The 16,324-nt window shown below is 38.0% G+C and overlaps 1 protein-coding gene across 1 annotated transcript; it reads right to left on the bottom strand.

The window, feature by feature from the left end:
* Positions 1 to 10,276: 10,276 nt before the first annotated feature.
* LOC143851793 (CASP-like protein 2C1) lies at positions 10,277 to 13,898 on the bottom strand. The gene is made up of 3 exons (XM_077361275.1): positions 13,677 to 13,898; positions 13,421 to 13,559; positions 10,277 to 10,668 (listed from the first exon to the last, which is right to left on the bottom strand). The coding sequence occupies exons 1-3, from the start codon at positions 13,832 to 13,834 to the stop codon at positions 10,411 to 10,413; spliced, it is 555 nt and encodes a 184-aa protein (XP_077217390.1). The 5' UTR covers positions 13,835 to 13,898; the 3' UTR covers positions 10,277 to 10,410.
* Positions 13,899 to 16,324: the final 2,426 nt, after the last annotated feature.

The raw sequence follows: 16,324 nt of genomic DNA, 5'->3' as shown, positions 1-16,324 counted from the left end.
AAATATTAGGCTGAAAGGAGCAATTTTTGGCATAAAAGGGAATTTGTAGGTATGGAAATATTATAGGTGAGATTTTTGGCGTAAAAAGAAATTAAAGGAGAGATTTTTGGCGATGAAGATTTTAGAAGAAAACGAAAAATATAATAAAGGAGAGATTATAGTAACCACATTAATAATATTGTTATGATCTTAAGTGGAGGGCTGCCTAGGTATGGGACTATATAGGACCCAGCCTAGTATTAGACAGGTTTAAAGGGCCTAACCTAACATGTTTTAATCATTCTTTAAGGCTTTTGGTGTATTGGTTAGGTATCTCACATTTGGTATCAGGGCAAACGGAAGGAGCAACTTGTGGAGAAGGGTTAATTGGTAAAAAAAAGCTAGAGTGAAAGCTCCTAGAATGGGAGTTACCATAGAGTGGGCTGCTGCAGCTGAAGGGGTGACCTCTAGAAAGGGTTACCTGGAAAAAAGGTCAAAGTTATCATAGAGTGGGCTACCGAAGATGCTAGATGCAGAAGCGTAATGGATAGTTACAATCATATGTGGGGTGCTGCCTAGGTATTGGGACTAGGTGGGACATAGCCTGATATGCAACATGTTTAAAGGGCCTTGCCTAATGTGTTCCATCATTCTCAGGGCCTTTAACGTATTAGTTACGTACTTAACAGATATTGCCTTAAAATATAAGATTAATACCGTAGTCTTCACACCTTTATTGATCCATCCATGTTTGAGGGTTTATAACAATGATGTCGCATTGTCACTTCATTTCAAACTTTTCTAGGTAATTCCTATCTTGGTTGGATTGCTAGAAAATATTTCTAATGGAAAATAATTTCCAAGGAAAATTTTTTCATGTTTTAAGTGGGGAATTATGTTTGAATAATTTGAAGAATGATAGAATGAAGGACCCTATTTAATTTTTTAAGAAGGATTTTAAATTTATTTAATTCCTAAAATGATTTTTTTTTTGTTGAAGTATTTTTTGGGAGAGTATTGGAAGAGATACTATTTTCGCGTATTTCCTAATTTGCTTTGGAAAATATTGGAAGAGAAATCAAAATATGCTAAAAAGGATTCAAGGGGTTGGGGGTAAATTTATTTGCTTAGGGATTATTAAGCAATTATTTTTGCCATGTAGGGACTAATTAGCAAAAATCCCTTTTTAAAACCACTGCTTCAAAACCATTTGCACTTCAGCTTTTATGCAAATAATTTTTTTAGGCACCCAAAGAAGTCCTAAATACATCGACTTATCATGGCATTAATGCTGCATTAAATGATGAAAAATATGTCAAAAAGACAAGATGAGGCACAAAAGATAGGAATCAAGAAACATGAGCCTAACACCACCACACATATAACACATGAAGATACTATGTGTCATATGTCTTCAAAGCTTTCGAATTTATTTGGACCACAGAAAGAAAAACCACCCACAGGCCACAGCCGAACTATTTAGTGGAAAAGGCTAGGGCAAGAACCACTTGGGTGACCACAACACAGTAACAGTCATTATCTACGTGGGAGTGGAAGAGAAAAACTCCAAAACTCCCAAAATCACAACATATAACTCCTCCCTCGGAAAGTTTTATAAAATGCGAATATAGAGACAATCTTTCATCTCGTGTAAAGACTGCAGTTTTCCACTTCCAAACACTATTCTCCTGCCCTATCAAGCTTTCCAAAAGGCAAATGTAGAGAACACTGCCACTGAGCAACAATTTCCTATAATTCCAAGGGAGACTTCTCATCTCCTCTCTTTTCCCCTCTTTTTCTGCACTTGGGTTTTATTTTCTGATCGTAGAGCTGGGTTTCTTTGAATTTACCAAAATCATCACTGACACCACCATAGAATATAACTTGGTGTCTGGTTTTGGAATGGCCCAGATCACCCATGTTTGGTTATACTATCATTTCCCCAAGCAATTAATGTTCACTGACTAGGATTCTTGTGACCACCTCCCTCCACTGCATGTAATAGCATTTCTCGTCTGTTTTATGTCTCTGATGCATGAGACAGATCTCTGCGCAATAAGAACCGGGGTATAAGCTTTCAATAATCAGATTATTATTAGACAAAACCCATCCCTGTATAGTTTATTGTATACCAGTTCTGTAATCATATACATGGTATGTGCTTGTTTCTGCAATTTTATACGAGAGAGAGAGAGAGAGAGAGAGAGAGAGAGAGAGAGAGAGAGAGAGAGAGAGAGAGAGAGAGAGAGAGAGAGAGAGAGAGATTTGTTTTTTGTAATATTAATAGCAAATGATACACTGTAATTACTTAAACCGATTGTAAGGGCTCTTGGATTCCACCAAAATCGGTCTTATTTACAAATAAGATAATTTTAAGTTCATATTATTTGTAAAATGGTGTGAAACAACCAATTACTGAAAAAGCTTAACCTGTAAGAGTTGGTGTTACTTAATCATTCATACTTCAGCATTCCCCCTCACGTGTGGCCCCTCTTCTTTTGGGTTGGCTGTACATATGGAACAAGTTTGTACGAATGTGGATTTTTAATATCAATGAGTTGTTGGGTTTAGAACACACGACTTACTATTAGTCAATGGCTCTGATATACCATGTGAAACAACCAATTGCTCTAGAAACTTAAATTGTTAGAGTTGGTGTTATTTAATCATTTATACTTCAACAAATGGCACATTAAAGTCATTTTGAAGCCATTAACTACATCATTTCCAATACTACTAAAAGCATTAGAATATTGCTGAAAAGAAAGTCACTTTTATGCTCCTTCCTAAAAGATACTTATTGGATCCCACTTCAGATCAGATCCGTTGATCTGAATGGCATCCATATATAAATCCTTTCAAATATTGTCAACAACACCTTGATGGGAGAATCCTAGCTCTTGATCCATTTAACATCATTTAGGGATCCACCAAAAAAGTTATACCAATGATATTGAGGGGACACGGACTCTCCATGTGACTCGGCTTGCACGTCGACAAGAGCCGGAACGTTGAGGCCATAAGTTGACCCAACCTTATCCAAAATCAAAGAGACAGTATGCAAGGAAGAATGATATGAAGAAATAAGAGATTAATTCAAAAGAGCGGTATTTTTTGCATACAGCCTTAAAATAAGAAATGACAATACCAAAATAAACTATAGGTCAAAGAATTTATCATCTATTAAAGAAAGCAACACATACACAGAGGAGGGTGGTTTCTCCCAGGTAGTAAAAATGTATGGTAAATAGAAGAACAAGGTTGATCCTAAGGTAAAAGAATTAGTGGGTCAGTCTCTTTACTGGATCCTACGGTAAAATTAAGAATATTATGAACTATTTATGAGTAAAGAGAAGAGGGAAAGGTATTTAACTTGGGTGGGGATATTTGCACTCCCTTGTTTTGATATCTGGACTCCTCGTTTTACTTTCAACTTCTCTCATTAGCAGTTCCTAGCTTTTCAAGAATTGTAACAGCCAATGAAAAAAGAGGAGAAATAAGTGTCGATATTAAACTCAGGAAGTGAGAAATGATATCATTTCACTTTCTTTTTGGTTAAATGGTTAAGCAAAGGTCATGTAGTATCACCTAAATAGACTGGTCATAAACTGATATTATATGCTGTTCTTATTTAAGTAAAGCATGATGTTATTTTGTCTACTTTTGTTAAAAAGTATGTGTAAATGGAATGCTCGATTGCAACTCTCTCACATTTCTCTGTGTTTGATAGTCTGACTGTTTTCCTTTGGTCCTTTTTATGGCTGGACCACCATTCAAAAATCACTATTCAAGCAATCTTAACTAGTTAACTTCCACGGAGTTCAGATTCTTAAAATTTGGAATTCGGAATTAGCATCATATTCATTCCTCTGTAAATGGAATGAAAAATTCCAAGAAAATTTCTAATAGAAATAGAATGAAAATTTAATTCTAATTGGGAGGAAATTAGAATACCACATCTTGGGCATTTCTCTCCAATTATTCCTCCCCGGTTTCAATTATGCCCTCTCTATTCCGTTTTTTTTTTACCAAATGCCGAGAATAGAAAGTCGACTCCACTCAAGTCCCTAGTTCTAGCAATTCATCAAAAGTCATACTGAGTTCTCTAAAATGAAATAAGGTTTCCAAAACTTTTTATTTCTGTGCCACTAGTCAAATGATTAAGATAAATCATAGCGGCTGGAAACTTCATAGTTGGATGGGAAGCTATGTTCTTTTAGCTTCCTAAAATTAGAGTGACCTGCTGGAATGGAAAGCTCGTATTTCACCTAATTTTGGGAAAAGAGTTAAAAATAGAGAGGTCCGTTGAAATGGGAACACAAGCTTTGAAGAATATGTTTTCCAGTTACATGGAGAGGAGAGAAGAGGGGTCAATTAAGTAGGGGTGCAACTCGGGTAGGGCGGGTCGGGTTTTGAAGAACCCTACCCTACCCGAGAAATATCTCAGGTCGGGTAGGGTTTTTTTCCGGCCCATGATTCCCAAACCCGGCCCTACCCATGATAATTCTCGTGTCGGGTCGGGTCGAGTTGGGTCGGGTTTTTCTTACGTTGACGCGTTGTAGAGAAAAACAAATCTTTACACCAAAAATCTCTAAATTTATGTAATCAAGTGTATAAATTTAAGAAGGAAACTATATTTCCACATCACAAACATGATCACCTCAATGAAAACAATTATATCATTATAATGAAACAAATTTTGCTATTTATTTAAGAGATAATTAAAATTGTCATAGTACACCTGCTATTTACTTCCTGTTCTCTTTTCTTCAATATAATTTGCTATGTTATTCAAGAGATAATTAAAAATGTCATAGTATACGTACTATTCGCTTACCGTATTTTCTACCCAGACGGTCCGATGGATAGTCCAAATCCAAACCTTAATAAACGGGATCTAGGCACATGAGAAGGATCCATGGACATATTATGGATCCTCTTTGTAAGATCCGAAAAATTTAGGATCGTGATCAAGACATGGCAAAAAATCTGATGGATAGTCACGATCCGAAATTCTTTTACTAAAATACCCTCAAAATATTTCTTATATTAATACTTAAATGAGGGGTATTTTCATAAAAACGAACTAAATGTTACTTAGCTTACGTTCGATGCATCTTTTTCTATTCCTATCATGTGTTTCTTCCTATAAACCTGCCACTCACCTTCAACAAGAATTAGTTACTCAAAAGTTTTATCGTCGCGCACCCTCGAGCAATGGAGTTCTTTTCAACAATAAATCCTATTCTTTATCAAAATCATGGGTTATTATTAGATGAGTTTTTATATGATGAGGAGCCGTATAAAGCAGTATTGGAGTACGTTGGAGATCCCATCCTTGATATTTTGGTCCAACAACAGCTCACTTTTTGAGGCAAAAAGTGAGCTGCTGTTGGATCAAATATCAAGAGTGGGATCTCCAATACTGCTTTATACGGCTCTTCATCATATAAAAACTCATTATTAGATATAGTAACTAATTCTTTTCTGAATTGAGGAAGTTTTGGAGTTCATTTCAAATGAAGAAGGCTGAGATTTTTTGTTGTTTTGTAAGTAGGATCTACTAGGACACTCCGATGGACGGTCCAATTTGAAATAGATCGTGACCGGGACACAAGAAGTAGGATCCGAAGAACACTCCGAATCCGATCCGACCGATAAGGGATTTGAATGGATCGTGACTAAGACATAGGTGGATCCGATCCGAAGTGGATCCGTTGACACCCCTAACCCCTCCTCTTTTCATTTGCTTCCCACATCTTTTCTCGCACTCGCGCTTCCCATTCTGGCAACATAGAGATTATATGGTGGCCGGCCTTTACATGTAAAGGGCGAAGAGAAAAAACCCACCCTTGATTTTTTATCCAACAAAAAGTCAAAAATGAGCTCATGTTAGATAAAAAATCAAGGGTGAGTGTTTTTTTCTCTCTTCACCCTTTATACTTAAGTCAGCCACCATATAAAAACTCTTGGCAACAATGGGATAAACTGCTTAGAGCAATGTTTAGGCCGTAGGGGATCCACAATAAGGGCTACCACATGCGAGGCATGATTTAATATTAACAAACTATTCGATCTAAAGGCCATCTGCATGTCTAATCTAGTTCCAACGTTGCACACCATGATATATTGGAAATGACTTGATTATAACATGATTATAACATTCTATGCAATCATATATTCTAGTTCCAACGTGATTATTGCAGTCTATTCAATCATATATTTTACTAGTGATTATAGTTACATTTCCATACCTAACCTGGTGTTTTGTACTGTGACCTGCTGATTTTTTTTTTTAATGGACCGGAGAGGGAAAGTGGCTAGCATTCCAATACGTTATTATCTCGGTAAATTTCCCAATGAGATAAGATCCTCTTCAAGATAATAGTGATTCTAAGCTAATATCTCGGTAAATTCATTCCCCAATCAGATAAGATCCTCTTCTAGATAATAGTGATAAAGCTTAATAAGCCATTTTAATCTAAACAGGATTTGTTTTTTCTTTTGAAGTAGTTAGCTAGTCTCTAACTCCATCTTATCAGTATCTTATCCTCTTCCCCGTTCAGATGTGAATGTGATAAGCTGTCAATATGCACGTTTTTGGAGAGAGAGAGAGAGAGAGGGAAAGAGATGGGTGTGTGATAACTGATTGGACTAGTGGTTAGATGCGTAGTGGATTCAAAGTGGAGAAAAAGGAATGGATATTACGGAAACGCCATGGAATTTTGCCGAGACAGACAATGGACCCAAATATTGCCAAATGGAGACGACAAGACTTCAACTCCCTAGTCCCTACTGATTTGTGCAGGTCTTTGTCTCAATCCTCTCCTCACAAAACCCTTTTCTCACCCTTTTCATTTTTGGTTGCTGAAACAGGAGACCATTGCCTCTGATATGATGCAAAACACAAACCCTCCCTAACACCATTTCACCACCTCTCTCTCTCTCTCTCTCTCTCTCTCTCTCTCTCTCTAAACCATGGAACCAAAGAAGTCTGGTGTGTCTATTCAAGACCTCAACCTCGACCTAGTTCTGGGACCTTCCTCCTCTCCAAGTGTTGAGCCTCGAGTTTTCTCATGTAACTATTGCCAAAGGAAATTCCAAAGCTCTCAAGCTTTGGGTGGCCACCAAAACGCACACAAGCTCGAGCGTAGCCTCGCTAAAAGAAGCCCACACTTGTGTTTACCCATCAAACCGCATGCCTGTATGAGCCCAATAGGATTTAACCAACCAAAGGAAGATTATAACGTGGGTAGATTTGGTAGGAGAGAGATGGGTTTCTCTTTTGGAGAAAGGGAGCAGATTCAGAAGGAGGATTTCAACCACATCGACTTGTCTCTGAGGCTTTGAATTACCCTTTTTTTTTGGGTTTTTTTGCTAGCTATATTTTCTCAATTGGAAATTTATTGTATGAAATCTTTTTTCTTTTTTTGTTCTTATGGAGCGTAGGGATGTGTGATAAGACTCGAGATATCAGATATAAAACTGAAGTTCGCTGTCTGGTTGTGAATCTATGGGGACGCTCTTCAATTCGACAATTCCTCCGTTCTTCACGCGGGGAAGAGATTTCTATCGTATGGAATGTGGGGACATTTCGGTCACAATGGGGTACGTGTTGTATTTTCCACTGAAAGAGAGAGTGTTTGGTGGTTTTTTTACTTTGGGGTATTGATTGGTATTTGGGTTTCTTGAAAATTAAAAGACATATTCGTGTCCTTTTGTTTTAATAGATGCACCGCTCCCCTTTGGATCGGTTTCGACCTCCTTGAAACTGTAAGGCCCTGATACGAGTTTAATGTGAAGCGGTTAAAGGAATTATCAAAGCATGGGAGTGCCATTATCTCACTAGCATATAATGTGAGCGCGTCATACCATAAGGAAATACCTAAATTTTCTTGAAACGTGCCGTTTTTTATAGGGGTGCAACTTGGGTCGCGTTGAGGCCAACCCTAACCCAACCTGAGATAGCATTCCCTTAACCCTAACCCGACCCAACCTGGGTTGGGTTCGGCTTCATCTAGGGCCAAACAGGAGAAAAAATATAATCCAAAGAAAATCATGATAAGATTAGAGGACGGAGATTAGGTTCGGGTCAGGTCGGGTTGCCAAAGCCTCAACCCTAACCCAACCTGGAATTAAATCGAGTTGGCTTTTCCCAACCCAACCCTAGAAAATGCCAACCCAACCCGATTGGCTGTTCTTTGACTTCTACATATTATAATGAGCATGTGTGGATGCTGTAAGATGCAACAGACCATCCGCAAAATGCCTTACACGATGGACACTAGCACATCCCAAAATATTATTATTAATAATATTATTATTAGAGGAATGCTAAACACAGTGGCGACCTTGCAAAAACAGGATGAAAGGGCGCTCCCATTGGCTGTTCTTTGACTTCTACATATTATAAATGAACTTGGGTGATGGGAAACCAATGGGATGCCCTTTCATCCCGTTTTGCAAGGGCTCCCTTTAGTTTAGCATTCAACTTAATATTATATAGATATATCAAGGGAAAAATACACTTTGACCCCCTGTGGTTTCTGACACATTCAACTTCACCCCTAATGTTTAAAAAGTTACAAGTAGACCCCTGTGGTTTCAATTTGTATAAGGTAGGCCCCCTCTTTTGAAACACTATCAATGCTAATAAGGACCCCATACACCCCTCCAAACCCCATACTCGAATCCAAACACTACCAAAAACACAATGTGCCCACATTATTTAGATGATCCAAAGCGTTCATTTGATGGGCCTTGACATAGATAGGGTGTGCCCAAAAAATCAGCTCCATAAGATCATCGTAACCCTTTAATCTGTGGACGAACCGTCAGCTAAGGGAGTCTACCTTACACAAATTGAAACCACAAGGGTTCTACTCGTAACTTTTTAAACATTAGGGGTTAAGTTGAATGTGTCAGAAACCACAGGGGTTCTAATTGTATTTTTCCCATATATCAATGGAGAGAGGATTTTTAAGAGTTATTTGGTAATTTACAAGACCGGTTGCTAATTTCGTAATTTATAGAACTATTATCCTTCAAATTATAGATGCAGTTGAGGAGATTTGTGATTCATTTTATGGTCATCTTTTTGTGTCTCCACATTTTATTTTATTTTTTGAAAGATCAAAAATTTCATTAAGAAGAAAACAGAATTATAGCAAGACCGAGATGGTCTAAACAAGGAATAAAATAAGAACAAAGTAAAGGATAAGCTACATCAAGTTCAACCGGTCAACCTCAAGAGAAAGGGACTCAAACATCTCCAAACTTGATCTATTTACCCACGCATGAGCAAGAACATCAGCCTCATTATTTGCCGCCCTTCGAACATGCTGATACAAGATAGGGTGAGACCCCACTATATCTTGAATCTCATCCATCATATGTAAAAACTTCCAAGTGTGGGGATGCCTTCAAATTATCCCCCTCCGCCCCCAATGATAACAAGCTACTCTCATCGGCGAGCCTTAAACCTTTAAGAACTGCTTTAAGCTCAGCTTCACTGGAATCGACTCTACCAATCGGTCAAGAGAAAGCCTATTTAATAGATCCCCTCTCATCCTTAAGAAGACCTATGACAACCGATGGCCCCTGATTGCCCAAATTTTATCCGTCTCAACATGTTTTGCATCCGCCTAATTGTGATGCTGATGTGCTGGCTAGTTTGGGTGTGAATAGAGATACTTTGTTTTTTGAATAATGATATGGTATCAATAGAACCGAACAAATAGCCGTTTCCCACGTTAGCCATCTTTTCCTTGTCTTTTGGCATTTTGTTTCCTTAAAATGTCAAAACTATCCTTCCTATGCCATGTGGCATGGGAAGATTTGTTCGATTATACTCAGTTTTCCCATGAACACATACTTCACAAGCAATGCATTCATCAAATTCAAAGTGTATATGATTACTGAAACACTATTTTCTTATGCCGCTAAGAAGAAATCAAGATTATTGGAGATCCAATTCCAAGAGAATTCACAATCAATAATTAAGGGTTCCAATTGAAGCCATTATTAATAATTGACTCGGGCAAATCAATGCATACAGTGAGGCCCACTATCTTACTCCATGTTTTGATTGTGTGGGTCCTACCAACTCCATTCAAACCGATGCATCAATGGAGCCCACCATTTACCTCACGTTTTGATGGGGTGGAGCCCATGATCTGGTCCCAAGCCCATTCTGGGGGGGGGCGCTCATTATTTCACACCCATGCTTAGTATGAGTCAAGAATGGTAGCATATCAAAAAAATGGGGTAGAAAAGTCAGCACCTTTCCACATACAACTTAAGCAAAGTTATCATCTTAAGTAGAAGGGCGTCTGTTTACAAGAAGAAAAGAGACATATATTTCATTACGGTTTCACCTCTATTCATCACATCATAAACATGCAAGGGAGAAATAACATAAAAATGGGGATGCTACCGTACTCCTCCTTTGGGAAGGAGGAACTGGTGTGGTGAGTAAAGCCTAAAGAGACGGAAGGCTGAGATGGAGGTGACTATAGCCATAAGGAGTGAAGCCATTGTGCCGCAGAAGAGTCCGCCGCCGATCTGATCACAAAATCTGGTGTATATGTTGCACAGCTTCATCCACTCGAAACGGGTCGCTCCGGTCACTGCAAGAAGTGACGCCTGTGTTCCGGCCGCATTTGCACCAAAACAAATGTATGCTACCATCTATTAATCACCCAGCCCCACAAAGTAATTAATCGATAGAACAATAATCGAATTATTATTTACGAAAAATTAACTAGACAAAATGCAAAATTTATGATCACACAGTTTTCCGTCCCACCCACTTCTGCTACATGTACACAGTAGGATATGTCAATCTGGATTCCAGTGTGATAAAATGTTCCTAGTCCTCTGATCAAGGTCTGAGAGATTGATCTTGTGCAATGGATGTTCATTAGTGTGGACAAACTATATGTGCGACCTAGTTGTGGCCACAAGATCAATGCTCTTTTATCTCATAAAAACCGACTATGTATGACTAATGCTTTATCATTTCATTTCAATCATAATAGTTATGTAGATATAAAGGGAGGATGACTTCAATCTAGATTATAAGTCACTTTTGTTTCAAAAGATGGACTTATATTAGAACTGCCTAGGTAAAAGAGAGTCCGACTCGGGAGAGTTAATTTTTCGTTGATTCCAAAGGAGATCCTTCTTTAGACGTTTAGGAAATCAAAATTCTGACTGAGTCAACGGCTCGGATCACCAGAGTAGGTGGACCCCAGTTTAGAGTAGTTGACATAGTCGACATGCGGCCCATGGCCACAACTTTGCAACGACTACTCCGTGAGGGCATTCAATTAGGCATGGTAGCTGATCCTAACCATCCAATCGTTGGGTTTTTAACTTTTTACCTACTGACTTTATAAAGTGAGATGATACATTCACTCCCTCCCCCTCTAGTGTATTTATGAATTATGACTACTCTTTTTACAGAGATTTGATATAGTGTAAGGCATATATTTATGAATTACGACTACGCCTTTTCTTCCCTTTTATAAATAAAGATGAAAGCCATCAAATCAGAGAAATGTTGAAAGGGAGTGCATTTATAAGATCAGACAAAATAAGAGGTAAAAATAAGCACTCTATAAAAATGTACAATAAGCATTTATTGTATACTTTATAGTAGTGCCAAAATTATCAATCTACCTTTTTTTGTGAACACAGTAAAAATAAAAACCAAATAGAAAAATAAAAATTGAGAACAAAAGAGGTTCATATGGTCTGTGCGACTACATTTACATGATACCCAAAAGATGTATTACCAAGACCTTATTTAAAATCCCAAATTTTAATCCAAGTACTACAGTGTCACCCAAACATAAAAATTACACGATTTTTACAAGACAAAAATACCTTCATTTGTTTTATAGTTTTAGAAAGATATCACTGTAGTTGGGATTTGCTAGGGTCCGTCGCAAAAGGCAATTCACGCAAGGTCCGCTGCATTTTACAGCAGCCACCTCGTGAATGAAGACAAAACTACAGGCTGACTTTTCAGCAGATTTTGTCATCCTTCACAAGTTGGCTGCTGTCACATGCAACAGACCATCCACAAAATGCATTTTGTAATGGTGGCTAGCAAATCCTGTAAGAGAGAGGATAGTCACTTAATGAATTAAATGAGTTTCACAAAATCCGCTAAAAAGTGAGCCCGTGTGGCTGTTCTCTTATGCAAAAGTGAGCTGCAAGCGAAATTGCCTAGCAAACTCCTAAACAAATACACGAATAAAATTTGGCAAAAATAACAAGGGATTTGCTAGCGTTCATCGCAAAAGGAGTATCGCGGATGGTCTGTTGCATGTGACAGCAGGCACGTAGGCTCACTTTTGAGCAGATTTTGTCTTCATTCACGAGGTCGCTGCTGTCACATGCAACAGAACATCCACGAAATGCCTTTTGCGATGGATGCTAGCAGATCCCAAATAACAATTAGGGTACAAATAGGTACTCTCACATGCAACCAAATCAGCCAACACCATCCAGACAGGGTGCCAGTGGTGGGGCTCAAGGGGGCTGTTGGGTAATGGCCTCAAACCACAAAATAGGAGGTATTTTTTTTAATAAAAAATTACATATTTTCTATTTGGGTTTATATTGGAATTAATTGTATAAGATCTTAATAGTAACTAACCATTTACTTTGTATTTTTTTGAATAGTGGAAGCTTTTTAATCGGTTTTTGCCCCTCAACAAAGTAATAAATTCGTGACCAACAACGTAAATTTCGTGCTCTATCTGTTTTTTGTCTGATTTCTCCATTATGTACTCGCATTGAATCCTTGGTTGCTAGTTTTTGCCGAGGATGGAGTTCATTAATGACTCCAGCTGTCAGTGTTTGAGTACAAGTTAAATTAATCTTCCTGAATTTATTTATTTTTTGTGAAAATGGCAAAACTACCAATTTGCAGGAGGGAAATGATCCTTTCGCCCTCTTCCTCCTGGCCACCTCCTTGTGGTGTAAAAACTACTAAAAAGAGTAGCCATAAATACACTAAGCTGGCGCAAAGAAGAAATGAAGGGGAGTGTATCACTTTCCTATATATTTGTTTTTCCTTTTTAGGTGCTCATTTTAGTCTCATGAGAGAACACATCATACGCATGTTCTTTAATTTTTCAAGAAGAAGAAGCCCTACTCCATTCGAAAGGAAAAAATATTGATATGTTCACCCACTTTCTCAGCATTTTGATTTTTGACCCCTCTTTTGTTTGTCTTTTCTTGAAAGTTACTTTATATTTGGGAATTGCTAGAAAAAGACTTACAAATACTGCTATTTTTAGGAAAATCACACGAGTACACAAGAGGAGTGAAAATGCAGGAAAAAAAAGGGGTGGAAATATCATTTCCCAATAAGATAAAATGAGATTTATCAAATAGAAAAGGGGTCTATAAGCAAGAAAACTTTTACCTGGTCTAATAAGAAACAAACCCACGACAGAGATGGATTATATCTTCCTGGGTTTTCCTTAAACCAAGCAAAGATCACGCTCTTGCTTAGTTGAATGAAACTATAACCAGCAGTAATGGCATCTACAATCACCACAACCCTAAGCAAAACAACAGAAACAAACATTACCCATTAAAGATACGCATAAGCAAATAGTATACATATTTCTCAACGACTAAACAAATGAACAGCTGAACTCCTTATAAAGAGAACTTACACCAGGGCTTTCAAATCTCTGTCAGTGGCCTTTCTCTTTATTGAGAGGAAGACTTCTTTAGTCTGTGTGTCTAGTCCCACAAGACAAGCACCTGTAACTGCAAGAACAAAGATTGAGAGCCTTAGAAACCCCTCGGTTTTCAAAATCTTATTCTCCATTTTACAGGCAAAGGTGAAGAACTTTTCTCTTCTTCTAGTAGCAGTGGGTGGGTTGTGGTATTTATAAATTATATAAGCAGATAGAAAGACTTTTAGGGATGGGAAAGGTATTAAAGAAAGTAGTTTTGTCATTAAGTCTCCATGGTGCCATGGATAAAGGACCATTAATTTTCTTTGTTAAGTCTTCCATGGTTAGCATGAGATGGTGTCTATTCTGAGGGATTAACAGTGAAGACCGGCTTAGGTCAAATTACTTTCATGATGTTGACCATTCGATCAATGGAACTCTTACCCGTCGAATTTGAGGGCAATTTGAAATTTATCTCTGAGCCACTGCTCAGAAGATTTAAGATCATTTAATAGAGAAGCTAGACTACTTCAAAAGAAATAAATTTTCTTTCTTTTCCCCTGATTTTAGTAAAAAATTCCTAGCTATGTATTGCATCACGGGATACGGTTATGAACATGTGAATTTGTTCATATAACATTAGTATTCTTTCTCTGCACCTGTGCCAGTACATTTCTATAAATACTAATTTATTGAAAGGTTGCGGTATATTGAGGGCCAGGAAAGGGCATGTAGCCACATAGGATCCAGAGGGAAAGAGTTGCGGTGGTTGGATTGGTTTAAGATGGAGTTTACCTTTCAAAATAATGAAAAAGTAGGAGGAAATTGCTCTATACACCCCCTTTGTTTTTTTAATGGCAAAAAATAACTGCTTTTACACCCGTTTTATTTTGTTAGACAGACCCCTGTTTGATATTTGTTAACCGAGAGATCACTAATCATCCAAACAACATGATTAAACTTGATGGGCAGACAACAACTAGATGAAACGCAAGTATCACAAGCATACAAAACAAGAAACACAAGAGCTACGTGACTCAACAGTGTGCCTATGCCCACAGGCAAAAGGAGTTTTAATTACAATTTTGATATTAAGATTACAAACTCTCTTTTCTACCTCTCTCTTAACCAATAAATGCCAAAGTCGATTAATTCTTAAACATGGCATATATATTTACAGGGAGGGATTTGCTAGGGTCCATCACAAAAGGCATTTCGCGGCTGGGCTGTTGCATGTGAGACCATTCACGAGGTGGCTGGTCTCACATGCGACAGACGAGCCTCAAAATGCCTTTTGTGATTGACACTAGCAATTCCTTTTTAGGGACATGATTTTACTACTCCAATGTTTTGATAGGAAGAAAGTAGCATGTCTTCTTGTCAGAGCTTTTTGGGAAATGTAAATAACCTTTCGCTACCTATCAAAACATTAGAGTGCTAAAATCATTTTCCTATTTCTATTCTATTAATATCGAATATTTTTTACAATGAGACAAAATCATCTTGTCATATATGCTATAACCAACTTGTTATAATTCTCAAAATGCTCTGAGCACCGTTCGACAACTGCTTAACGCGTATTAAGGAAAGGAGACTTCGTCTCAATATCAAAACATGTTTGCGCCGATATCAATTGCCTATGTCAAACCCCGATATCAATTGCCTATGTCAAACCCCGAACCCAGAACCCGACCCGGGCACGTGACAGCGCCGCACGTCTAGAAACCTATATCCACAAACATGCAAGGCAATCCGCATAATATGCAGAGCAATACTAAATGATCAAATCTCATAATCAAAAATAGATAAAGTATCATAATTAGAGGTCCGTTGTGATGCTAATTTAATTGTCCAATCTGGACTACAATGAATGGTGAAATAAATAAAACTAAATGAAAGTCCGATCTTCTCACTCCCCGCTCTCGCGAATCGAGGCTCATCTACTGTTCAGGATCCGAAAACAAGATATTATAGTTAGCAAACGCTCAATAATAGATAAGTTTTCTTTAAAAGGTGAATCAACATGCATAATCACCATTCTAACTTTTGAGAATTTATCACATGGAACACCATGTTTTGCTACATAAATAGCACAATAAAACTGGCCCACTAGTCCTCATGGTCAAGGTAACATCCTCCGCTAAACCCGCGGAAAGCCATGTCTCCACGAGTTCGTGGGTGACCACATCCCCACTAAACCCGTGGGAGATTACGTCCTCACCTAACCTGTGAATGAGCACACCCTCACTAAATTTGTGAGAGATCTCGTCCTCGCTAAACCCTCAAGAGACGAAACAGCTATGGCCCATGCCAAGACATCATGTAGACTGAGGCATATAACATACACATTATAACGATCCATCCAGATCCAAGTATCCCTCATAGGGAACTTAACTGTCAAACGAGAAACCTAGACATGCTCCACGCCCTTATATATGACATTGACATTGCAAGTGAATACTAGCATAAACATGCTTATTTCATAATTTCACAATTTAAAACATACCAAGAAGTAATCAGAATAAACTATGTGCCATAAACTAATGTCTGAGTGTGTCACAAACCCATTTGTAACCAACACATACTTGTTCAATCCGAGTTTAACATTGATGCATGCATAACTGATGTCACCCAAGATCTTG

The sequence above is a fragment of the Tasmannia lanceolata genome, unplaced genomic scaffold (genome assembly GCF_043159265.1).
Source record: "Tasmannia lanceolata isolate RefF3 unplaced genomic scaffold, GAP_Taslan_0.1 ptg000018l, whole genome shotgun sequence".
In the NCBI taxonomy this organism is placed as follows: Eukaryota; Viridiplantae; Streptophyta; class Magnoliopsida; order Canellales; family Winteraceae; genus Tasmannia; species Tasmannia lanceolata.
Note: the sequence above shows the minus strand (reverse complement) of the source record. Positions and strands in the feature narration are given on the sequence as shown.

What these genes read in the sequence shown, in the direction of transcription:
- LOC143851793 (XM_077361275.1), bottom strand. Translation starts at nt 13,834, where the DNA reads ATGGAGAATAAGATTTTGAAAACCGAGGGGTTTCTAAGGCTCTCAATC. An exon ending in AGAGATTTGAAAGCCCTGGT is followed by an intron (nt 13,560 to 13,676) that starts GTAAGTTCTCTT and finishes TGTTTTGCTTAG; the next exon opens with GGTTGTGGTGATTGTAGATG. An exon ending in TTTGTTTCTTATTAGACCAG is followed by an intron (nt 10,669 to 13,420) that starts GTAAAAGTTTTC and finishes GGTGATTAATAG; the next exon opens with ATGGTAGCATACATTTGTTT.